Here is a 26,384-nt window from a genome sequence, read left to right on the forward strand (position 1 = left end):
TGCCCCTGGTCCCTACCGGCAGCCAGCCCCAGGCGGGTTGGGTTTCCTGTCTCCTGTCCTCTCGAGTCCTGCACTATAGGAGCTATTGACACCCACTTAAGTACACGGCGGTCAGGACAAAAGTGTAGAGGTCTGGCAGTAAGGACGCTTTGGTCCAACCGCGCTAATCCGCAGCTAGACAAGCCCTGCTGTCCAGTCACAGCCAGCGCGGCTCAGGGAGCCCGGTCCCGGCCACCTGTCCACACAATGTGGAACTGTCTCCACCTGTCTCAGCAGGTTCCCTCAGGCCTGAAGGGCGGGGTCCTGTCGCGGTGGAGCGGGGGTCCCAGGGGCGGGTGGGGGATCGGCGCTGGGCTAGGGGCGGGATTGCACTGGGGGCTGGGGGCCGAGCTGGCGCCGCCCAGGACTCGAGGCCGCGCCAAGACGACGCATCTGGGAGCCACAGCCCGGCCGGTGCAGCGTAGCCTCCGCCGCCCGCAGTCCCCTCCGGTCTCTGTTCCCGCCCACCTGACCGGCCTGAGCCAATAAACGTGTGCTAGGTAGTCCGCCACTATTGGCTCCTAGAGTGTCACGTGGCGGGACACTGGCCAATCAGAGCCGGGGAGGCTCCAGTGTGCGGCTCCCGGCGATCGGGGGACGGCCCGGCGCCGGGTCCCCCCACTGTTCTCCCGAGGCCCGTGCGACCCTTCCCCCAGTGTTCCCCGAGTCCTCCGCAGGCCGCAAGGGGCGCACGGCTGGGAGGCGGCCGCGGATCCTGGGCGGGAGCAGCCGCCGGGAGGCCGGCACCGGAGAGGGGACACGTCCGGGCTGCCACGTGTGGCTCATCCTCGGACGCGACAGCACAGTCTCTGCCCTTCGCCCAGGGGCCGAAGCCAGCCCGGGTGGGGTCGTCCTTCCTGCTGCCCCCAGACCAGTGGCCAAGGCCGCCGCCTCTTGGGGGGCGAGGAGGCCCGGGAGGCCCTAGCTGGCCAAGCAGAGGTCCGTGCGGGTCTGAGGGCAGGGCCTGGGGCAAGGGGTGCAGGTGGCAGTGACCGAGGCTGGCCGCCGGGCCCACGCTGCAGCCCGAGGCGCAGCAGGTCGTTAGCGGGCACACAGGGTCCTGCGCGGTTCACACTGGAAGGTGAGGCAGGTAGCGTCCTCCTGCTGCTGGTCCCGCGTCCCCGCTTCCGGGCCCTGCCCAGGGCTGAGCCCCAGCCCCCAGGTGCCAGTGGTGCCCAAGGTGATTTCTCTCAGCCCGAGGACCAGGCGTGCGAGTTGAGGGTTAGTTGATTTTTGCAAAACAAAACCCTTATTTCTTGCACCCTTGAGTGAGTCCATGGGATTTATCCTGCATAGGGACAGAAAAGGACTTTGTGGGGAGGGAGGTGAGTGGTGTGGCCTGGCTAGGGAAAGGCCTGGACGGTGGGTGTCTCCCTCTCTGTCTGCTCCTCCCCTGTTCATGCTCTGTCTCTCTCTCTCCTTCAAAAATAAATACGCATTTTAAAAAGTAAAAAAAAAAAAAAAAAAAAAAAAAAGAAACCTTTGGTGCAGTGGCAAAGAGAGGAGGGCCTTGTGCTCTGTGTCCATTTGGCCAAAAATCTTAATTCTCTCCAAGGAGGCTTAGACTCCAGGGTCCATCAGTCAGAACTCAGCCTCTGGTCACACGTTTCCACTAGGCCCTGACCTTGGGGCTCAAGCAGAGGGGGACACTCCATCACACCTAGCCCCCTCTCTCACCTACCCAGGAATGGGCCTGGCTGGAACTTCCCGGCTAAGACGGATGATTGACACTGGGCACGGGTTCTCTCTCCTGTTAATTCTTCCTACACAGAGCAGAAATAAATAGACAATCAAAATTCACCCACCAGGAGACATTCACCTATGACTGGGGCAATAAATATACACGATGGGCCTGGAGGCAGGAAATGCTAAATAAACACAAGGGTGGGGCATGTCAAAGGCACAGACACAGCACCAACTGGCCGAGCTCTCGGTGACCAAAGGTGCGACACTGAACAACACAGGCAGTGTTGGGTTACAACTCAAGTATGGAATAAATACCCATTAGTCCACACTGATACGAATGAATGAATAAACAAAGTGGGGAGAAGAGAGAAATCCGCCATGCAGGATTCTAAATAGTTTACGTAGACACGGCCTTCAAGGAGATGGAGTAACCCCCTCACTGTAAGTCCTGCACAGTGACTTCCTTCCAAAGAACACAGTGTGGAAAAGGGGTGAAAAGACTAGCTTATAGGGAGAAACCTGATAAAGCCACCACCTCCAGGAGGTCAAGGTCAACATCACAGTGATAGGTCCTGTTGATAGTGTGTGCCCTTGATAGGATGGGACGAGAAGGGCACTTCAGCTCTGTGGTCTTCCTCTCCCAAACCTGTTAGCCTAATCGAACCGTGAGAAAAACCTCAGACTAACCCCAGTTGAGGGATGTTCTACAAAATAACTGACCACCAGTACTCCTTAAAAGTGTCAAGGCCAGGTAACACAAGGAATGTGGGTGAAAATACCACAGCCAAGAGGAGCCCATGGAGACAAGACACCTAAAAAATGCAATATCCTCAATGAGGTCTTGGAACAGAAAAAGGACACCAAGTAAAACCTAAGGACATCTGAATAAAGAATGGGCTTTACTTAATAACAATGTGTCAAAGTTGGTTCATTCTCTGTGGCAAATGTACCGTACTTATGGAGGATGTTAATAGGAGGGAAAATGAGGTGCGGGGATATGGGAACACTCTGCATTATCTTCACAGCATTTTTTAAATGTTTTTTTTTTTTTTTTAATTTTTATTTTTGAGACAGAGAGAGACAGAGCATGAGCAGGGGAGGGGCAGAGAGAGAGGGAGACACAGAATCCGAAGCAGGCTCCAGGCTCTGAGCTGTCAGCACAGAGCCCGATGTGGAGCTCAAAATCATGGACTGTGAGATCATGACCTGAGCTGAAGTCAGACACTTAACTGACTGCGCCACCCAGGCACCCCATTCACAGCATTTTTTAAAAATCTAAAACCGTTCCATGGGGCGCCTGGGTGGCGCAGTCGGTTAAGCGTCCGACTTCAGCCAGGTCACGATCTCGCGGTCCGTGAGTTCGAGCCCCGCGTCGGGCTCTGGGCTGACGGCTCAGAGCCTGGAGCCTGTTTCCGATTCTGTGTCTCCCTCTCTCTCTGCCCCTCCCCCGTTCATGCTCTGTCTCTCTCTGTCCCAAAAATAAACGTTGAAAAAAAAATATTAAAAAAAAAAAATCTAAAACCGTTCCAAAAAGTTTACTTAAAAAATTCATCTGGAAAAGGCAGAATTCAATTCAAACACCATTAAAACCAGCAGCTGATGAAAGACCTAGAAGGAAGCATAGGTTCACCCCCTAACCTCGGCAGCTTCGTTGCAGAGCGGCAAAGCCGCATGGGGGATGGACAGTCCTGGGCTTCCTGAATGTTCTCCCTGCCTCCTCACAGGCAAGGTGGGAGCCGCTGCATGGAGGCAGGTTACGTGAAAAGAGAGAAGAGCGGGCAGGTTCCTAACGGGAAGGAGAGGTCCGAAACGGTTTCCTCCTGGGGATGTCGCCAAGTGCCTGCCTTGCTGCCCCGGTCCTGCTTGGTTGGGGTAAACCTGGCCAGGCTGCCTGACACCACCTCAGCTGAGCACGGATAAGGCTGGCTGCCCAGCCCCTGCCAAAGTCTCGGGCCAAGAGGCCTGCAGGGTCATCAAAAGCCCCATGGTGCTCCAACGCAGAAGAAAAAGCAAGTCATTCTCAGAAATGGTGGGGAGAGTGTAAAACCTCAGCATGCTGTATCTAAGCTGAAAATCGATTCTGGGTAGGACTGCACAAGCAGAAGAAAGTGGAAAGAACCAGCAAGGCAATCAGGCACATCACAGAGAAACAAGCAGACAAGCGAATACCGACTGCAAACATGGACCAAGACCCTAACCCAGCAGGAAAAACCTCAAGAAAGAACATAGCGAGAACATGAACTCAATAAAACTCAAAGTTCTGAGGGAAAGAACCTGTGGCTCGAGATCTGATCTGAGAATAAAGCACTTAACACATCTCTTCAGTAAAGAAGCGGCTGAAAATCAGAAAAAGATACAGAGGATTTCATGCAATTAGCTAAATCTGTACTCAACTGAAAAATGCATATTCTGTTTTTAAAAAAATGTTTATTTGGGGGGTGGGGGCAGAGGATCCGAGGCGGGCTCTGCATTGACAGCGTAGAGCCCAATGCAGGGCTCGAACTCATGAACTGTGAGATCATGATCTGAGCCAAAGTCGGATGCTTAACCGACTGAGCCCCCCAGGCACCCGTGTATGTTCTTTTAAAGTTCACATGAATATTTACAAAAATTACTGCTGATTAGGCCATAAGCTTGTCCCAACAAAATTCATGGGGTTGTCACAAGACAGAACATGTGGTCTAGCCTCAGGGCAACTAATCCGAAGATCAACAACAAAGATAATTAGAAACACCCATAGGCTTGGAAATTAAACTTGTAAATTATTTTAGGCCAGAGAAGACACTGAAATGGACTGTTGTGTGTTCAGTTTGTCATTAGTGACCACTGAGAGAACACGCATGTGGAGCTCACAACCTAGTAGAGGAACAAAGGAGTGGAGAAATTGGTTAATCTAATAGGGGACAGGAACGGAGGGGGGAAAGGAAGCGAAGAGACGGACCAGGACAGTGGAGCACCAAGTGCCCATAAGTCCCCTTATCTAAGATGCCAGGATGGCCGTCCGCGTCCCGGGACCCGGATTGTTGGCTGCCGGTCACTGCCCGGCTGCCGGTGTCTGCTGCTCTTTCCCACAAGGCGGCTCCCCTCGTGACGGAGCCAGAGGCCCCAGGGAGCAGGCACCCCGGGTCTGGCGAGAGGGGTGAGCCACCCCGGCTCCTTCCACCCTGGAACAAAGAAGGGGACACACGATGGGGACGTCTCGGTGAGAAAGGACTTCCAGGATGTGGCACTGGCTGGTGTGCGGGGAGGGCTCGGGGAAGATGCGCCAGGGATCTGGGAGGGAGAGGCCTGGAGCCAGGCAAGTTCTGTGATTGGTGAAGTACGGGTGTCACTCCCGCTGGCCAGGACAGGGGTGCTGGGTCGTTTCTGTGGCTCAGACAACGTTTGTATGTTGTCTGTGTTCAGCGTGATTACAAAGTGCTCCTGTTCCTGTTTTTGTCCACCAGTGTGGCCTTGCCTGGCTCTACGGTCCTGTGAAATTGTGTCTGTTCAGTGGGGACCCCAGGGCCTTCCCGGGGGTGGTGGGCCAGCCCCTAGAAGTCGCAGCTGCACTTCTCTTTCTCACTCTCTGCCTTCCCTCCCTGACCCGTGTCCTCACTTCCCACCTGCTGGTCCCTGTCCCTCTAGGTGAAGGACTGAGACACCTGTCTTTGGGGTGGCTTCTAGGGGGAATACAGACGAAGACAGTCCACACCAAGAGTGGATCAAGGAAGCGGGTCCCCTGGATGCGGTTGGAAATGATTATTTGCTGCCCCTGGTGAGAGGGGACATCACTCCCTGGCATGCCGTAGCACCCAGTTACCACAGCCGTCACTGGCAATGCACCGGGCTCCAAGGCCATAACAGCCAGGTGGTGTGTGTGTGCCCTTGTGCGGCTACACAGTGACGCATGGCGCCGGTCCGCCACCGTTAATTGTCCTCTTATTGATGAACTTGAGTCGTTGTCCGGTTCAGTCATGAAAATAAGCCACTACGCAGTCGTTCTATGAACATTTCTCTTAGGTAACGACCTATGGGTGGCACTGCTGGGTCACGAGTAGCTGTATTCCTAACCGGAAGAAATTGTGAAATGGTTTTCTGAAGCGGTTGTGCCAGTAATATTTGGAGAAGAAGCAACGTATTCTCGTCAGGGCGGGCCGCTAATCTCCGCTAATCTCGGTCTCCATCCATTCAGCCTGCTTTAATCAAAATCCCACGGCCTGGGGCTTAAACAACAAACGTTTCTTTCTCACAGTGCTGGAGGCTGCAAGTCTGAGATCAGGGTGCCGGCAGATTTAGGGTCTGGTGGGAGCCTCTTCCTGGTTCACAGGGGGCATCTTCTCACTATGTCCTCCGTGGCGGAAGAGGTAGGGGAGGTCTCTGGGGTCTCTTTTATAATCTCAGTCATGACCTGATCACTCCAAGCCCCACCTCCTAATGTTATCACCTTTGGGGGTTAGGATCTCCATGTAGGAGCTTTGTGGGAGACAAACATTTAGTCTGAAACGGTCACTGAAGTTCCAATCACTCTCAGGGGTTTCCAGTTGTGTCTCATCTTGGCTCTAATTTACGTTTCCCTGATGACTAGTGGTGAGCACCTTTTCATGAGCTTGTTGGCCATTGTATAGCTTCCTTGGAGACGTCCATTTAAAAAGTTGTCTTTTTTATTTTTATTTTTTTAGTTTATTTATTTTGAGAGAGAGACAGAGACGGAGACAGAGAGAATCCCAAGCAGGCTCTGCACTTTCAGCTCAGAGCCCAACACGGGGCTCCAGTTCATGAGCTGTGAGATGATGCCCTGAGCCAAAATCAAGAGTCAGACGCTTAACTGACTGAATCACCAGGTGCCTGTAGCTCATTTTAGTGCTAAATAATCTTCCACTGTCTGGACGGACCACAGGTTATTACCCATTTGCTTATTGGACATCTTGGTTATTTTCAGGCTTTGGTAATCATGAATAAAGCTGTTATAAACATTTGTGAAAACTTCGTGTGGATGTAAGTTTTCTTCTTTTTCTTTTTTTAGAATACTATTTATTTAAGTAATCTCTACACCTCATGTGGGGTTTGAGCTCACAACCCCGAGATCCACAGTCACACACTCCTCCAAATGAGCCAGCCAGGTACCCCTGGATGTAAGTTTTCAACTCATTTGGGTAAATACCGAGGACCGGAGCTGCTGCTTCATACGGGAAGAGTATGTTTATGGTTCTGTAAACCAACAGCCAACTGTCTTCCAAAGTGGCTGCAACAGTTTGCATTCCCACACCAGTGGGGAGCGTTTCTGGGCTCCACACCCATGCCAGCTCTTGAAGTTGTCAGCGTTCCAGGTTTTGGCCATTCTGATAGGTGTTTCCTTATTATTTTAATTTGCAATTCTCTAATTACGTAGATTGCGAGCATCTTTTTATATGCTGTTTGTTATCTGCGTATCTTCTTTGATGAGGCGTCTGTTCAGGTCTTTTGCCTGTGTTTTCATTGAGTTGTTTGTTTTCATATGGTTGACTCTTGAGAGAGCGAGCAAGAGAGTGTGTGTGCGAGTGGGGGAGGGGCAGAGAGAAAGAGAGAGGGGGAGAGAATCCCAAGCAGGCTCCACGCCTGCTCCAGTGCGGAGCCTGACACTAGGCTTGAGATCGTGACCTGAGCCGAACTCAAGAGTTGGATGCTTAGCCGACGGAGCCCCCAGGAGCCCGTCTTATCTTTGACTTTTAAGTGTGTGTAAATTTTGGATAACAAAATTGTCAGATGTGTATTTTGCAAATATTTTATCCCAGCTAGAGGCTTGTTTTCAACGCTCTTAACAGTTTCTTTCACAGAGCAAAAATTTTAAATTTTAATGAAGTCCAACTTACCAATTTTTTCTTTCATGATTTTGGTGTTGTATCTAAGGGGTCACTGCCAAACCCAAGGTCTCCTATGTTATCTTTTATGAAGTTTATAGTTTGCATTTTTACACTGATGCCTGTGATCCATTTTAGGTTAATTTCTGTGAAGGGCGTAAGGTCTGTGTCTAGATGCGTTTTTTTGCATGTGGACGTCCAGCTGTTCTGGCGCCATTTGTTACAAATGTCTTTTCTCCGTTGTGTTGTCTTTTTCCTTTGTCAGGATCAGCTGACTGTATTTGTGTGGGTCTAGTTCTGGGCTGGCTGTCCTGCTCCACTGATGTATTTGTCTATTCTCTCACCAACACCTCACTGTGATTACTGTAACTTTATAGTGAGTCTTGAAGTTGAGTAGTGTACGTTCTCCATCTTTGTTCTTCTTCAATACTGTATTGGCTGTTCTAGCTCTTTTGCCTCTCCAAATAACGGCAGAATGTATTTGTTAATATTCACAAGAAAACTTTCTGGGGGGCGCCTGGGTGGCTGAGTCGGTTGAGCGTCCGACTTCAGCTCAGGTCACGATCTCACGGTTTGTGAGTTCGGGCCCCTCCTCAAGCTCGCTGCTGTCAGCTTGTCAGCACAGAGCCCGCTTCGGATCCTCTGTCCCCCTCTCTCTGCCCCTTCCCTGCTTGCGCTGTCCCAGACTAAATAAATATTAAGAAAAAAAACTCTTAAAAAAAAGAGGATCGTGTCATAATGATGAACTGGTACATTCATCAAAAAGACATAATAACCCTAAACAGTTCTGCATCTAATAATAAAACTTTACTTGAAGCAAAACCAGATTTTTTTTTTTAACAAAACCCAACTATAAATTTAAGTTGTAGATTGTAGCTGGCGATTTCAATATCCTTATCTTAATAAATGATAGAACAAGTACCAGAAAATCACCAAGGATATAGTTGAATGATACCATCAGCCAACTTGACCCAATGGACATTTGTAGAACACTTTACAAAATACCAGCAAAATATACATTTTCAAGTGTATATGTGAAGAACATTTGCCAAAATGGATAATATTCTGGGCTACAAAACAAGTATGTTCTGGGGCACCTGGGTGGCTCAGTCGGTTGAGTGTCCAACTTTGGCTCAGGTCATGATCTCATGGTTTCTGGGTTCAAGCCCCATGTCGGGCTCTGTGCTGACAGCTCAGAGCCTGGAGCCTGCTTCAGATTCTGTGTCTCCCTCTCTCTCTGCCCCGCGCCCCACCCCCCACACTTCTGCTCTATCACTCTGTCTCTCAAAAATGAATAAATGTAAAAAAAAAAGTTAAAAAAAAGCAGACTGACAGACTTAGGCATAAATCTAACCAAACGTGTATAGGATACACGTGCTAAAAACTACAACACGCTGATAAAAAATTTAAAAAGATCTACATAAATAGAGAGATGTAATATACTCGTGAATGGGAAGACTCAACATAGTGTATCAATCTCCCCCAAAATGATCCATACAATTAACACCATTCCAAAATCACAGCAGGATATTTTTGTAGATACAGATAAGATGACCCGAAAATTTATATGAAAGGGCAAAGGAACTAAGATAGCTTAAGAAATTTTTGCAAAGAAGAACAAAGGTGGATGAATCACACTACCCGATTTTAATGCTTTCCCTGAAGCAACAACAATCAAGACAGTGTGGTTTGACAAGGGGACAAGACACAGAGGTGAATGACCAGAACAGAGTTCAGGAACAGACCCAAATACATACGGCCAATTGATCTTTGACAGCAGTGCAAAAGCCACCCAGTGGAGGAAGGACAGTCTTCAACAAACGGTAATGGAAAAATTAGTCGTCCATATGCAAAAAATTGAACCTTGACCTAAACCTTATACCTTACAACCAACTCGAGATGGATCACATATAAATAGGCATAAAACTATAAAATGTTTGCAAGAAAGCAGAAAAATATATTCATGACCTGGCATCTAGCAGAGTTTTAGACACGACACCAAAAGTATAATCCAGCAAATAATCCATAAAAGAAAAAACTGATAAATTGGGCTTCATCAAAATTAAAAACATTTGCTTTTCCAGTGATAGTGTCAAGAGAATGAAAACCTAAGCTAAAGACTGAGAGCAGTATTTGCAAACCTCAAATCCAGTTTAGGACTTAAATCCCGAGTATATAAAGAACTCTCAAAACTCCACAATGAGAAAAAACCCCTCAAAGTGGGTGAAAGATGCACCAAAAGTGCTGTAACGGCAGACAAGCACAAGAGACGTTCGACATTAGCAGCCACCAGGGAAAGGCAGACTCGAACCCCCTTGAGACCCTATGCACGCCTGTGAAGCGGCTAAAATCAGGGAGGACACTGACAACTCACGGGTGTGGAGCACCCGGGGCTCTCAGACCTTGCTGTTAGAAATACGAACCAGGGCAGCCACTCTGGCGAGCATTCTGGCAGCTTCTCATACAGTTAAGTGGCCAGTCAGAATGTGACCCAGCAATTCTACTTCTAGAAAAACCAAAATCTCACATCCACATACACACCTGTACATGAATGCTCACAGCTGCCTTCTTCACAGTCATCAAAAAACTGAAAACATGGACGCCTGGGCGGCTCAGCCGGTTAAGCGTCTGACTCTTGATTGCGGCTCAGGTCATGATCTCACGGTTTGTGAGTTCAAGTCCCCACATCAGGTTCTGTGCTGACAGTGTGGAGCCTACTTGGGATTCTCTCTCCCTCTCTCTCTCTCTCTCTCTCTCCCTGCCCCGCCCCTGCTCGCATGCTCGTGCTCTCTCTCTCTCTCTCTCAAAATAAATAAACATTAAAAAAAAAAAAAACCCTGGAAACACAGAAGCTTTTCTTTGGGTGATATCCACATAGTAGAAAAAGGGAAATACTGAGCTAGGCAGCAGCTTGGGGTCTGAGGTCGTGTGCTGACAGAATTCTTGAGAAGGCAAGTGTGATACTAAAGGTCAGTGGTTGCCAGGTGTTCTAAGTGAGGAGGGTGTTAGCAATAGAGGGGAGGCACTAGGAAGGAGTTTTTTGGGGTGATGAGCCATTCTGTGTCCTGACTGTAATGGTTAATGAGTCTACAGGTGTTTGAACTTCAAAAACGAAACAAAAATTTTAATTTAAAACTTTTAACTGAAAAATAACATTTATAATTAACACATACTCCTGAGGCGCCTGTGTGGCTCAGTCGGTTAAGCCTCCGACTTCAACTCAGGTCATGATCTCACGGTTTGCCGGTTCGAGCCCGGGGTCGGGCTCTATGCTGACAGCTCAGAGCCTGAAGCCTGCTTCAGATTCTGTGTCTCCCTCTCTGCCCCTCCCCCACTTCCACTTTGTCTCTCTCTCAAAAATAAATAAACTTAAAAAAATAATTAGGGGCGCCTCGGTGGCTTGGTCGGTTAAGCGTCCGACTTTGGCTCAGGTCATGATCTCGCGGTCCGTGAGTTCCAGCCCCGCGTCGGGCTCTGTGCTGACAGCTCAGAGCCTGGAGCCTGTTTCAGATTCTGTGTCTCCCTCTCTCTCTGACCCTCCCCCGTTCATGCTCTGTCTCTGTCTCAAAAATAAATAAACGTTAAAAAAAATTAAAAAAAAAAATTAACACATATTCCTGATTAAAATGTTTAGTAAGCTGTAACAGAAGGCAATTCCTTGACTTAGTAGAAGGGATTTATCAACCCCCCCCAACCATTATGCTTAAAAGGAGACATTAAGAATATCCCCATGGGGTGTCTGGGTGGCTCAGTTGGTTAAGCCTGTGTCCCTTGATTTGGGCTAAAGTCATGATTTCAGGGTTCATGAGTTCAAGCCCCGCAACAGGCTCCAAGCTGGTGGTGAGGACCCTGCTTCAGATTCTCTTTGCTCCTCCCCTGCTCTCTCTCTCTCTCATTCTCTCTCAAAAATAAACAAACAAAAAGAATATTCTCATCAAAGTCTCAAACCACAGCATGCTTGTCCAGAGGTCCCAGTAGGGAGAGCAAACCACAAAATAGCAAAGTAAGTAATTAAATGCTGGAAACAGGCTCTTTGTGTGCGTGTGCGTGTGCGTGTGTGTGCATGCGTGCGTGTGACTGCATCATTTGTGTGGACATCCAAGAAATTCCACCCCGGAACCTTCAGAACGGATTCAGCACAAACAAGCGTTTTCTCAATTCCAAAATAACCAGTTTGCAATGGGCCACGTCTCCCCCACCCCCGTACCTTCCTGAGCAAAAATACATGAAATAAACCAGACAAGGAACATGTAAGAACTCTATGAAGAAAACGCAGAAACTCCTTTCAAAGACACACAAACATGCCATGATGTGGGTGTTGAAAGCCACCCCAGAAAGTAACGACCAGGAGGGACTTTCTGTACTAAACAAAGCTTGCGCCCTGCGATTCTGGCCCACCCTGGTGTAGCATTATGTGCCCTCTGGGAGCCGTGAGTGTAAGTGGGTCCCAATAACTAGAGTCCTGGTAGGCGCTAGCTGGTGGCACTGAGGGAGGCAGGTGGATCTGAGACCGGCCATGTTTCCCTCGGCAAGTACTTCAGCCCATCCCACCACATTCTCAGGAGGTAGGCCGAGGCACCTACGGTGACCCCTCCACTGCTCTGGCGTGTGATGTGGGAGACAGCTGAGGGGCAGGAGGAAGTGAGTCAGTGACCTCCCAGGGTAACACCTGCACAGCCATGGTACGATTTGTGGATCCAGGAGACCTCTGTCTCCTCACCATCTCTCCAGAGCCCTGGAATCCTAAGATCCCCCCCCCCCCACCAGAACCCTGGGGTCCTGGGACCACCCCAAACCCTCAACAGCCTTGGGGTCCTAGGACCACTGCCCCCATCCTTCCACAGCTCTGGGATCCCAGGACCGCCTTCCTGAGCCCTGGGGTCCCACAAAAAACAGAATGGGAAACAGTACAATCACCAGAAGCACCTCCTAGCAGGTGGGGAATGAGCTTAGGAATTCCCGAGCCTGCACTGATGGGTTCACAAGGCATAAAGAATTAGAAAGCCACAGAACGAACACACCCAGGTTCACCCAAGTTCGGGTAAACAAGATTAGGTAAGTGGGGCAAAGGCTCCCAGTGTAGGACAAAAGTCTAGGACAATAGCACAAAGCTGCCTTCACAGGAAGGAAGGACCAAAGAGGTAAACAGGTAAATAGGGCTATAGACAGCTGCAGGGTGAAGCTGCCCAGAGGGGAGCTAATTAGCAAAAGAAAGGTGCCTTGTGGACCCTGAGGTAGCGTGCTCTGTCTGTCTCGTCCCCTAGGCCAACCTTCCACCCAGCACCAGAATCTTGTTTTGTGTTGACCCAAACTCCTGACACCGCCTATCTCCAAACCCCCCTTTCCCTCACACCCGTGAGTTAATGTTGACAGTTTCACTGTGTCTCTGTGCCTGCCCAGCACGCTTGTAAGCCTCTGATCCTAACAAAAATGGAGCAAGGACCCGTGCTACGGGCTCTTGTCTCCTCCCGGACATGAGCCTCTCTGGCGTTTTTAATCCTGCATCCCGCTCTCTTGCTGGAGGAGAGAGAACCCCAGACCCAGAGTCTACAACACTAGAACTCTCAGCCAAGCCCATTTTGTGCTCCCCAAGAACTTAAAGAAGTGATTTGCCACCAACAATAGTATATTCTTAGTCTGAACATTTTTTATACTTGGTCTATTTATAATAGAGGCCAGGTCCCTTTATCATTCACAAACTTTTTGACCAAAAATGTTCTTAGAGCAGCAAATTTGTTTTCATAGTACCCCAGTAAATTTAAAAAAAAACCCGTAGGAATAAACGTAGCAGTCAAATAATTTGTTTTCCATACCAAAATAAAGTCCAGCCTAGTAAAAATAGCTGACAAGAGCGCTATTTCAGAGCGCCACTGATTAGCCTGCACATGGTTGGGACAGACTTGCCCCTCTCCTCAGGAGCTGGGAAAGCATCTCACCGTCATGTGAATCAGAGCAGAAGGTACAAACACAACCCACGTGCCAGAGGGGGTCTTCGGTCTTTGGCAGAGGGCGCGGACTGCCCCCTGCAGGTGACTTGGAGAAGCACCATGTATTTCAGAACAACGGGGGGGGGGGGGGTCGTATCGCCAGGGGAGGGGGGATTTCAGTATAAGGGGGGGAGGGGGCGCCCAGTGAAAAGGCGCGGTAGGACGCAGTGGAGGCTGTGGAGCAGGTAGCCCCCTGCACGTCTGGCCACGGCCGCCCCCTATGGGGGTCTGGTTGCACCCACTGGGATTTCCATCCTTAAGAAGCAAAAATCCAAGGAAGACATTTATTCGCGGCCACGCAGAGGCATCTGCAGGCCTCTGGTTGTGCTGCGCGGTGTGCTCCTGAGGTACTAAGGCCAAGGCCTGGCGGGTGGGGTTTCTCTGGCGTCTGACATTTAGGACGCACAATCACTTCTGTCGGTAATAACTCTTTTTTAAAAAAGAGCTTTTTTTTTTTTTTTTTTTTTTTTTGAGAGAGAGAGAGAGAGAGAAGACCGTGTGAGCCAGGGAGGGGCAGAGAGAGGGAGAGAGATAATCCCAAGCGGGCTCTGCACTGTCAGCGTAGAGCCTGACCTGGGGGTTGATCTCACGAACCGGGAGATCACGGCCTGAGTGGAAATCCAAGAGTCGGACGCCCAACTGACTCAGCCACCCAGGCATCCCTGTAATTGCTCTTAGAGTTAAACCGGGACTCACATATTTCCACCCACGTGGCTTCACACCGAAGGAATCAACCGCCAGGAAGATGTGCAGACGAGAGTGGCTGATGGTCGCACACAACCCTTCGAGGCCTGCAGAGAGGGTCCAATCACCTTCTCGTTCTTCCTGAGTCACCTTTCTGGGGCGTCAACTGGTCTCTGGTGGAGGCAGGAGGCTGCCAGCCCCCGGGTGCCCACCGACCTCACCTGGTGGCAGCGCAGACTTCAGAATCTGCCCACGTGGACGACCAGCCGCGGGGGCCTAACCTTGAAGATGCCCGGTCCTGCCGCGCCCTGCTGCTGACCTCGGCATGCAGGTGAACGTGAACGTCTGTGTGGGGTTTTAGCCGATAACTTCTCATTCCTTAAGATAAAGGACACCGTTTACCTAATCAATTAAAATAGGCAGTTTCTTACACTAAATTTTCTTTCAAGTTTACTGAAACCCATGAGAAAATACCATTTTGGTCATCATGCTCTGTTTTTTCAGCTCCCGTTTTCTCAGAGTTTCGCGATTTCTGTGTTACTTAGCCTTTAAAACTTACAGTTTTGGGCATACTGCCCTTTCCCCCGAAATTGTCTGCCATGGGTAATTTCACGTGTCTGCCTGAATGGGTCCCGGGGTGCCAGGACTGAAATGACTCTGGGTGTGTCTGGATGAGAGGAGCACCTGGTTTGGTGGGTTGAGCCCTCCAAGTGTGGGTGGGTGTCACTCAAGTCCTGGTGGGCCGGAGTAGAGCAGAAGGGTGGAGGAAGAGGGAAGGGATCCTGCTGAGTTGGGACACGGTCCCCTCCTGCCCTCGATGGCACTGCACAGGTCCTCCTGGGTCTCTCAGTCTCCATGATCCTGTGAGTAAACTCCTTATGACCAGTCTCCTTTCACACGTGTGCAGAATGACAGAGTCACTCATGTCAAGCAGTGATGCCACAGCCAAGACCGGGAAATGCATCTCCAGATGCTGACCCTTTCATGTCTGACCATATCAAAGGTAACAGCCACAGCATACTCTGCCCAAGTGATCTCTGGACAGAACAGATCCCCCACCGCCTGGACAGAACAGATCCCCCACTGCCTGGACAGAACAGATCCCCCACTGCCTGGACAGAACAGATTCTCCCACTGCCTGGACAGAACAGATCCCCCACTGCCTGGACAGAACAGATCCCCCACTGCCTGGACAGAACAGATCCCCCACTGCCTGGACAGAACAGATTCTCCCACTGCCTGGACAGAACACAGATCCCCCACAGCCTGGACAGAACAGATTCTCCCACTGCCTGGACAGAACACAGATCCCCCACAGCCTGGACAGAACAGATTCTCCCACTGTCTGGACAGATCAGATCCCCCACTGCCTGGACAGAACAGATCCCCCACTGCCTGGACAGAACAGATTCTCCCACTGTCTGGACAGATCAGATCCCCCACTGCCTGGACAGAACAGATCCCCCACGGCCTGGACAGAACAGATTCTCCCACTGTCTGGACAGATCAGATCCCCCACTTCCTGGACAGAACACAGACCCCCCCACTGCCTGGACAGAACACAGATCCCCCACTGCCTGGGCAGAACAGATTCTCCCACCGCCTGGGCAGAACACAGATCCCCCCCTGTCTGGACAGAACACAGATCCCCCACTGCCTGGACAGAAGAGACCCTCTACTCCCCGGACAGAACATTTCCTCCAGTACTTGGAGCGAATAAGCAGTCTGCATAGACTTGGACCAGAAGAAGTCCTCAACTCAACTCCACACTCAGACTGACTTTGCATTTGGTTTGCTAGCTTATCCCTAGTTGTATCTTGTTTTTTAATGATTTTTTTATGTGCTTTGCTTTGTGTGCTGTGTATGAAGCCAAATTAAATGTGTAGTGAAATGTCACTGAGTTTAGATGTAAACCTGCTTTAACCTTGCTCTACGACTGAACAAAGTTGACACCGTGGGGAAATCAGGACCCGTGTGTGCTCTGTAGCATGCTCGTGAACACACAGGCACACAGATATGTATACACACGCATTTTCTACTGGTTCTGCTCCTTTGGGGAACGCCCGTTAACATCTTAACAGAGGGAAGCAAACGCTGTCACTCCACCCACAGGATTAGCAGGTTCTTTTTTAACAGTATTTTCATCAGCACGTGCAGCTCTAAACCAAAGTGAGTTCTTGCTGCAAGCAAATAGATGAGCAGCATGGACTTTACACACAGTTCCCGCCAAACCTCTGGTCCAAACACTGGACCAATTTCAGTGAAGTTCTGTATCCAAGATACAAGTGCCGTGTGAGGCAGAGTGAGAAGGTAGTTAATCTGTGAGGGCTAGGCATGGGGTGAGGGAGGGCACAGGTGAGGGAGGGAACGGGGCTTGGTGTGGGGGAGGGCTGGGGCTCGGGTTGGGGGAGGGCTGGGGCTCGGGGCGGGGAAGGGCTGGGGCTGGGGGTGGGGGAGGGCTCGGGGGTGAGGGGTTGAGGAGGGCTGGCGCTCGGGGTGGGGCAGGGTGTGGGGGAGGGGTGTGTGCCAACAGCGCCTGTGGTAATTTTCAGTTCACTGCGGTGCCAACCTATCATCCATGTTATGCTCCTAGAAATATTTTATAAACTTCCAGCCCGAAAAAACTTTAGGTATGTTTTTCTTTTGCTTTTATTACAAGCATATAATATTAATTGGCAAAACACTGAGTACAAGCTTCACTATCATAAAATCAAAACGTTTAAGCAATATTCCAAAAAAGATTTTAGACAAAAACTAGCCACCAATAGTACAAAAATTACACACCAACACAAAGCATAAAAAATGTAAACTTTCAAATTAAACAGTCAAAAATATGTATCTGCATTTTCATCTCAACAAACCGCGACAGCGTCCATGTGGCCACGTGTGACGGTCAGGTTAGTGGCGGCTCACACCCCTGAACCCTACATCGTTTGGGGAAAAATGGTTTTCTTATACCCAATTCAGTTGTTGGAACAGACATTTGCACTAACGCTACACACGTTTTAGGGGACACTCAAACCACAGTCCCTCCTTCAGATGCGCTCGTGGACATGGCGAACCCCACGTGATGCAGGCCAAGCGTGGGCGGGCATTCGCACAGAGCCTCCTTGATGGCCCGGAGGCTACAGCCGCGCCACACCTGTCCCTGCCTCGCAGGGACAGAGTGTCAAGATGACGGCTGGTTTGAATCACGGTTTTCTAATCTACTGATCTTGACCTACGTAGTTGGTTTAAATCCCAAGGCAGAGAGACACTTGGCTTATGGCGCTAAGGTCACACATGATGGAGCGTAAATGATTTCCTGAGGAAACAGAAACAGGATTTGTTCTGAGCTAAGTTTATTTTCAGTGTCTTAAGAGCACATCTAACACTCGCATGTAAAGTAGAAATCAGCTGACTCGTTTCTGGAACATTCAGCCCAATGACACGTTTTAAACTGCTGCAAAATGCCATCCTGTGCACTTTGAGGAAGAAACGAAATGGATTTCTAAAGACTTCGCCACAAGGAGGCGTCAGAGGCCACACGCCCTGGAGGGCTCGGGAGCCCCTGTGGAAGTAGCACCCACACATCTGTGGTCTGGTCGGCGTGGGGCAGGGCACCCAAGGGCCGCACACGGGGTCTGAAAATAGGGGACCCGGGGTGGCCGCGAGGCCGGTCCGGGACGGCCACGTGCCGCTCCACGGCGGCCTGCTGGGTCTCATGCCCTATGATACTGCTGGCAGGTGTTCTTGCACACACACACACACACACACACACACACACACACACCATCCCCCAAAACAGCATTCTCGTAACAACAGTGAAAAGGAGAAACCAAATAGCTGAATGTACATATTTTGAAATTCCACCTACATTCCCTTTCAATTGAGCAGAAGAGATGCGGCATTACAATTTAAACAGATGTCTAGTAAATGCATCTTGGGACCTATTGCACAAAAGCATAAACAGTGCTCTGTATCTATATAAAAAAAACGTACAAATTAAAAGCTACTCAAAGTAAAAGAAGAAGCTTGCAAAACATGTCACAATTTCATTTTATATGCCTGTAAATAAAGCTGGACCACGGAAACCAAACAATCGGATGGGAAAATATGATAGAAGGCTTAAAATAGAATAAATAATTTTATAAAGTTAAGTTTTCTTTTTTTTTTTAACCCCCCAAATCTTAAATTCAATATTTATATATTCTATCTGAATTTTCTATTTTCATGAAAACTGCATTTAGCGAGACCACGTGCTGGGCAGGGAGTCCCGCCGCCGCGGACAGTGACGCGGGAAGGTAACTGAACAGCTCTCGCTTACCAGCATAAACGGTCGTGAAAACTACTTCACAGTAACTCCATCTGTTAAAAAAAAAAAACTTCGTAGGATCCAATCACTAACTGATCCTGGCTTTCATGCTGGAAGAAATTAAATTCAGCCTTTTGATGTGACACGAAAGCGTGACAGCGGGGAAGGGGCCACGGAAGCTGCCCTGGGACGCAGGCTCTGGGCTCCTGTCAGCTGAGGGGCGGGGTCCCCGGGGCCGTCCTGTAGTGAAGACAGTCTGCACGAGGAATCTTAGAAAAATAGGTACTTCTGCTGCTGAGGTTGCGTCAGGTTGACACGATTACAAAAGGGGTCACAGGAGGGCCAGCAGCCTGCCGGCCATGTCAGCACTGGCTCCGACCATCTCCACCTCTCCGTGTATTGAAGTACGTCCACTTAGCACCATAGCAAATTCAAGTGATTTCAAAGATAGCTACAAAGTTACAAATATATATTATGAGAGGATTACGGCGATACTCAGTCTAATCTGAACCGTGAGCCGATTGTTTGAATTTGGGTGCTTACACCGTTTCACCCTAACCCCCCCTCCACTACACAGGCAAATCCCCAAGTTCTAACGCTAACCCTAAAACCGCACTGTGGTAATGTATGGTTGTGCAGAGTGCTTCAGCAGTGATGTGTATTTTGAGGTAGACAGGTAATATTTACTCATACACATCTACTCATTAAACCTAGTAGAGCAACTCTAAAACATGATTTGGATGAGTAGCAAGCTTAGGTAACTGAACAATTCGAACAGTACTGGGAGTCCATGGGCTTAAATGAAGACGTGAATTTTGACCAATCCCTAACAATCTGTTGCTATGTTTGTAAAAGGCCTTACGTTAGAATCACTTGGACTGAGTTAATTGGGATGATTTTCTCGTCACCCAGATCAGGTCTCGTTAGTAGCTGCTCCTGACATTTACCTGTACGAAATGGGAAGCAGAAGAAACCCAACCGTAACTTTCGAAGCAAATGGAGAAAAAAATTCGGGTCAGTAAGGTGAAACAGTCCATGACCGAAGGTGGTGGACGGGGGCTGATGGACCCAGGGCCCCCAGCCTGCCTGCAGGGTGAGCGGAGGTGACGGCGGGGGGTGGGGGGGGGCAGGAACCCAAAGCTCACTGAGGAAGCACGGTGCGGGGGGCAGAGGACAAGGACAGACACAGAACCCAGGACAACACTTTCACTGCCCCGGAAAATGGTTGCTTTCTCCTTCTTGCTTTACGTGTTCCAAGTTACTATTTTCAAGGAACAAATATTTATTCTCTAATTCCACAAAAATATTAACACTTGGGAGGAGAAAGGGGTTGACAAAATGTGTGCTGCCTGTGACCGGCACTTGAGAACATTAAGTCACTGAAAAAGCAGCCAGCAGGCTCCTCCCAGGCTCGGCTGGGAACAGCAACAGAGTGCCAGCTTTGTGCACAAGCAGGGGCGGGGGACAGCTTTCCAAGGGTGGACGTGGTGGGGACCGGAGCTGCGCCCTGGGGCACCGGCCCTCATCCGACGGGAACGCCCCCCAGAGCCACCACCCCTCCCTTCAGCAAGATGCAGACAGGAAGGATTAAGTGGGGCCCTCAGCCCTCGGAACCCGATGCGCACCAGTGATGTTCGAGAACAAGGGCGGCTCCACCAGGCAGCGTGCGGCCGGCCTAGCCACCCCACCCTGCTGAGTGCGCCGTGTCCGGGGGGCGTCTGGGGGGCGGTGGGGGCCCTTCCTCGCCTCGGGGCCGCGTGGCCCTCGGAGCCCGGAGCGCCAGGCGAGGCAGAGGCGCCCTCGGCTCTTTCCGTTTCCTAATGTGGAAATTAAATACCGTGGCTAACTCATTAATGGAAACCCCTTTTGGTATGCTTTTAAATTAAACCTTTATATACCTTCTAAGTCTTCAGGAAGCTAAAGGCAACATAAATAGCGTCATTCACCATGAAAAGATATTTTCTCAATAACTTAGGAAGGGTTCAATAAACATACCAGTATTTTCGAGGCTTATCGTGAACCCTAATTCATCAACTAAACTGAAACGACCAGATCTCCGAGGCCTGGAAAGCAAGCGAAGGTCGCGTGGCCACTGTGTTTACCACCCAGTCTGTGAGAGGCGCCTCTTCGGCCACTAAGACTGTGCAGTAAAGTGTTTCGTCGTCTCGTGACCGCGGTGCTGGTAGTGTCTTGGTGAGTGTGAGTTCTCTCATACAAAAGTTATAAATACTCTGTTCAGAAATCTGGTCCCCACGACACCTGCAGGGCGGCCACAGCCCGGGCGCGGCGGGGCCGGCCCAGGGCCGAGCTCAGAGCAAGTCCATCTTGGGTCTGTAGTGCAGCAGGAGAGGCGCCTTCTGCAAGACAAAGTCAGAGCGCGGCGCGTCACCATCGCCAGCCGCGGGGGCAGGGAAGGGGGACTGGACGGGCCCCTTCCCTCCGCACAGCTGCTGCCCCACCCGGTCCCGCCCTTCCTCTTGGGGTCCTACTGGCTGTCACCCCCTTCTCCGGGCTGCCCCTCAAGCCGGGGATCCTGCCATCTGCTTCCTGCTTTAGAGCGGTACCCAAAGGCTTGTGGGCGTCCTCTGACCCCCACAGCTGACTGCGGGCAGCCAGCTTGGCCAGGAGGGGCGGTGCTCGCCTGAGGGCCCCGGCCACACCGACTCTGGTGTTGATGATTCCAGAATAATCCTGTGACTGAGTTGTCATTTCTAAGCTCTCAGTTGAAAATATGCACAGAAAAGCAGTTGTCATTTGTAGCAGATTCTGAAAATCAAATAACCCAATCTTTACAAAGTGACGGGTCTCACCTTGAATCTCCACCTCGTGACAACCACAAATTTGAGCGTGTGGTCCTTGCCCAGGATTTCCTCGTTGCATAAAATGTCCAGCTGGCGGGAGAAGAAGGCTTCAGTCAGGGTGCCTTGGCCACGGCGCTCAGCACACGTGGCCTCCGGTCTGCACCAGCGATGCCGGTCGGGTCACACAAGTCAGTTGCCTGTGGCCGACGGGCCCCGTTTCCAGGTGGCACAGGTGGGGAGCACTCGGGAGGCCCCGCCCCAACCTATCCCAGGTCCAAGAGCACCTGGGGCTTGGGTCCACACCCACCACACGGCCCCCAGGGGGCGCTCAGCTGTTGTCACCCCAGAGCACCTGTCTCTCCACCTCAGTCCACCTCTTGGCCAAGCTTGTTCCTCTTACCTCAGTGGAGAAAGGTAATGGGCTCTTCAGATGGTCTTTCTCCTTTCTTTTTAAAAAAAGACTATTTTGAGAGCAGATCTAGGCTCACAGCAAACCTGAGGGAGGCACGGGGATGCCCCACGCCCCCTGCCCCCCCACAGCCTCCCCCGCGATCCACACCCCCACCAGCTGGTGCACCTGCTGGAGCCGATGCGTCGTCATCGCCCCGAGTCCACGGCAGGGTCACCCTTGGTGGTGCACGTCCCGTGGGTCTGGACGAGCGCATGATGGCAGGCGCCCACCAACCTGGCGCCACACGGAGCTGCTTCGCTGCCCTAAAAATGCCCCGGGCTCCAGCTGGTCACCTTCCTCCCCTCTCCCTTCCCCCCGTAGCCCCTGTGGTTCCGCCTTCTCCAGAATGTCCCACAGCTGGAAACAGATTGGCTTCTTTCCCTCAGTAACGTGCATTTAAGATCCGCACCCCCCCTCCCCCCCGGGTCTTTTCATGGCTTCATAGCTGGCTTCTCTTTAGCATGAGTAAGATTCCGCTGTCTGGGTGGATCACAGTTTATTATCATCGCCTACTACGGACATCTTGGTTGTTTCTTAGTTTGGGCAACTACGAACACAGCTGCTACAGACACTGTGGGCAAGGTGCGTGCGTGTGGACGTAAGGTTTCAGTTAATTCGGGCGAACGCCAGGGAGCAGGACTGCTGGATCATGCGGTAAGAGTGTAATTCATTTTGTAGGAAACTGACAACCTGTCTTGCAAACTGGCCGCAGCATTCTGTGTTGCCACCGCCGCGAACAGGGGTCTCTCCAGCGTGTGGTGGTCAGAGGTCTGGACTTTGGTGTTCTGATAGGTGTGGAGTGTAATCTCACTGTTTTAATTTGTTTCCCTGATGACAAATGATGTGGACTCAAGTGGTCTTCTCAACTCCTCAGGACGAGGGGAAGAAGCCCCCTATACCTGCACGAGGGCTGGGCAGGGGACACATGTGGGGCCACCTGGGGCCAACTCGGAGGAGACTGTTCCGACGCCGAACCCCACCTCCCCCAGGCGTGCCTCTCACCCACACCAACCCTCTCCTCTGGACAACCTCACCATGACCCCGGGGGCCAAATGGCACCACACACCAAGGACCCCAACCTTGGCCCGGGGCCCTGACACTCACCTCCCACTTTCCCTCTCCACTGTGTGCAGGCAGTGGCCACAGCGGCCTGTCTCGAGAGGCCGTCCACCTGGGTGCTCATTCCCGACCCCTTCTTCCCTCCAGTAGCCCCGCCGAAAACACCAGCACATCATTTTGGCTCTCTCAGTATCAGTCTCCTGTGCCTTCCCTGAAACACCACCACTGGGGGGCCTCACACTTAATCTCCTGGACGCCGGGAGGCCACACTCCCCTAGGGTCTCTGGGGCTTTCTATCACCAGTTCATTCCTTTTTACTGTTTGTTTGCATTTTTTTTTAATGTGATAAAATACACATAAAATTTACCATTTTAACCGTTTTTTACTTGGCAGCTCCGTGGTATTGGGCACATTCGCAGTGGTGAACATCCCCAGCCTCCAGAACTCTCTCATCTTCCCAGGGGACACTCTGCCCCATGAAACACTAGCTCCCCATCTCCCCCGCCCCCAGCCTCTGACCCCCACCACCCACTGTCTGTCTCTATGATCTGCGTCCCCCACGGGCCTCCTGTAAATGGAATCATCCGGTGCTTGTCCCCTCGCGACCGGCTTATTTCACGGAGCACAATGTCCTCCAGGTCCATCCGTGTGGTGGCAGGCGGCAGGACGTCCTTCCCGCTCGAGGCCGAGGAACATCCCGCCGTGTGGATGGACCACGTTTTCTTACCCACGCATCTGTCGACGGACACTGGGTTCTGGCACATCTTAGCTGATGTGAACAGTGCTGCTGTGAACGTGGGGTGCACACACCTCTTCAACGTCATTCTTCTGCGTGTGGATGTGCGGTTTCCCCAGCACCATTTGTTGAGAAGACTGTCCTTTCCCCATTGAGTGGTTTTGACACCCTCGCTGGACGTCATTTGACCACATACGTGAGGGTTTATTTCTGGGCTCTTTATTCTACTCCATAGACCTAGATGTCTGTCTTTAGGCCAAGATTGTTTTGGCTATTCAGGGTCCCCTGAAATTTCATATAAAATTTAGGATGGGTTTTTTAATTTCTGCAAAAAACATTGGGATTTTGATAGGCATTGCTTTGAGTGTAGATTGTTTAGGTAATATTAACATTTTAACAATTTTTTTCAAGTTTGTTTGTTTGTTTATTTATTTTGAAAGAGAGTGCATGCGCAAGCAGGGAAGGGGCAGAGACAGAGGGACAGAGTCCCTAGCAGGCTCCTCACTGTCAGTGCAGAGCCCAACATGGGGCTCGATCCCACAACTGCGAGATCACAACACGAGCCGAAATCAGGAGTCGGATGCTTAACCAACTGAGCTGCCCAGGTGCCCCACAATCCTTTTGATTTCTCTAGAACTATGACAATGCCTCTACTTTCATTTCAGATCTTAGTAATTTTTTTTTAGTCCATTAGTTAGAAGTTTGTCAACTTTGTTGATCTTTTCAAAGAACTGCTGACTTTCTCTACTGTTTTTCTGTTCTCTATTCCATTTACCTCTGCTCTGATCTTTATTATTTACTTCCTTCTGCTAGCTTTGGGTTTAGTTCTTTTTCTACTTCTTCAAGTTGTAAATCGAGGTTGTTGATGAGACCTTTCTTGTTCTTAACGTAAGTATTTATAGTTGTAAATTTCCCATTGGCACTGCTTTTGCTTTACCCCAAGGGTTTTGGTAAGTTGTGTTTTCGTTTTCATGTGCCTATAAGTATTTTCCAATTCCTCTTTGATTCATGACTTCTTTAAAAGTGAGTTGTTTAATTTCCACAATTTTGCAAACTTTCCAGTCTTCCTTCTGTTAGTGATTTCTAATGTCACGCTGCTGTGGTCAGAGAAGGTGCTTTGTAAAGTATCTATCTTTTAAAATCTATTGAGGCAATGTGTGCCTGCCCTCCTCTTATAAGGACCTTTGTCACTGAATTTAGGGTCCAGCTAGATGATCTAGGATGATCTCTTCATCTTAAGATTCTTGACACATCGACAAAGGCCTTTTTTCAAATCACGTCATATTCACATGTTCTAGGGGTTAGGAAATGAACACATCTTTTAGTGGAGTCATCATTTCACCTGCGATAGACAGTCTGCCTTCTGGTCCCCCCAAGTCCACATCCATCCCACATGTAAAGTATACTCACCCCATCCCAACATTCCCAAGAGTCTCAACCCATTCCAGTAGCAACTCCAAATTCCAAAATCTCCTCGGACACCATTAGCCAACAGTCCCAGACCTTCCCTTCCAAAGCATATGAATCAGGCAGAGGTGAGGCTCTGGGTATCCACCTGGGTTGAAATTCTTCTCTAGCTGTGGGTCCTATGAAACTAAAATCACATTGTCTGCTCCCCATATACAAGGTTGGGAAAAACACAGGATATTCCTCCTCCAAAGGGTAACATATTAGAAGAATACAGGGTTCACTGGTCTCAAGCAAGTTTGTAAACCAGGCAGAGAAACAGCACCGTGGGTTGAGTGAGATTCTGCTCTCTGGGCCCACGACGGCCTCGCCATCTGGGCCTAAGGCTCTGCCCTGGGAGTCATTTCTTCTTCACGAAGCGTAGCTCTGTCAGCCTATCTCCTGCCTGCAAAACTTCGGAAGTCTGACAGCCTGTTCTTGTTTCTTCCCGTCTCTGTCCCCTTCAGGAAAAGCTGGTGGTCATTCTGCTGGTACAACATTCTCAAAAATGTTGTGGGTCTCCCATATGTGTTATGGATCCAGGCCATTAGACAGGATGGTTCTCCACAGATCCATTCCTAGTTTCTGTGAGACAGCTGAGTCACACATCTAATGTCTTCAGCAAAAGGTTGTCCAGCCACACTCTCTACCTTCCCTCCAGAGCATGCTTTCCCAACAGTGAAACCCTGGTATTCCGGTCTGTTTGGAGTCGGGACAGGCCTACGTGCTGGCTCCATTTTGCTTAGCAGTCCCTTCCCCAACTCACGTCTCTCATATTTTACTGACAGCAGCAAGACACCGGACCACACCTTCACACTTGGCTTGGAGACCTCCTGGGCCAAATACCCAAGTTCATCACCTCCACGTGGTCAGAGGGCGCAGTCCCCCTGTGCTTGCTGCCACCGTGTGATGGTGACTGCTTTTCTTCTGCGTCCTCTCTTCCTTGTCAGAAGCATATTTCACGTTTCTATTTCTACCAACATCGTGCTTGTGGTGACATGTATCCTCCTAGGTGACAGAGTGCTTTCCCTGCGCCCCTCACCTCCTTTGGGGCCACCAGAGTCACCTTAAATGACCTTATTTCCAACAGCAATCCAGCCTTTTTCATCGTCTCTCAAAATTCTTCCAGCCTCCACCAGTGATTCAAGTCCAAGGCCATGTCCACATTTCTAGGTATTTGTTACAGCAGCACCCCACTTCCTGGTACCAAAATCTGTTCTGGTTGCCTGTAGCAGCTGTGACAAAGTACCCTAACCCTGGTGGTTTAAAACAACAGGAATTTACTTCCTCACAGATGTGGAGTCCAGAGCCCAAAATCAAGGCCCTGGCAAAGCTGAGCTCACTCTGGAGGCTCTAGGGGAGGATCCTTCCTGTCTCTTCCA

At 50.3% G+C, this 26,384-nt stretch overlaps 1 protein-coding gene across 9 annotated transcripts in view; it reads right to left on the bottom strand.

Moving 5' to 3' along the window:
• Window positions 1-16,846: 16,846 nt before the first annotated feature.
• PCGF3 (polycomb group ring finger 3) overlaps window positions 16,847-26,384 on the bottom strand; it is a 56,953-nt gene continuing 47,415 nt past the window's right edge. For 2 of the 9 annotated variants that reach the window (XM_006931300.5, XM_006931299.5), the window contains exons 10-11: window positions 21,320-21,400; window positions 16,847-20,866 (exon numbers count right to left, since the gene is read on the bottom strand). In XM_006931300.5, the coding sequence (XP_006931362.1) occupies window positions 20,819-20,866; window positions 21,320-21,400 (129 nt within the window). In that variant the 3' untranslated portion in view covers window positions 16,847-20,818. Of the gene's footprint in view, window positions 20,867-21,319; window positions 21,401-21,710; window positions 21,757-21,887; window positions 22,025-22,232; window positions 26,259-26,384 lie in introns of those variants that run through there. The other 7 variants (XR_006597298.1, XR_006597299.1, XR_006597296.1 and 4 more) reach the window with 7 other exon arrangements.

The sequence above is a fragment of the Felis catus genome, chromosome B1 (genome assembly GCF_018350175.1).
Source record: "Felis catus isolate Fca126 chromosome B1, F.catus_Fca126_mat1.0, whole genome shotgun sequence".
Classification (NCBI taxonomy): domain Eukaryota; kingdom Metazoa; phylum Chordata; class Mammalia; order Carnivora; family Felidae; genus Felis; species Felis catus.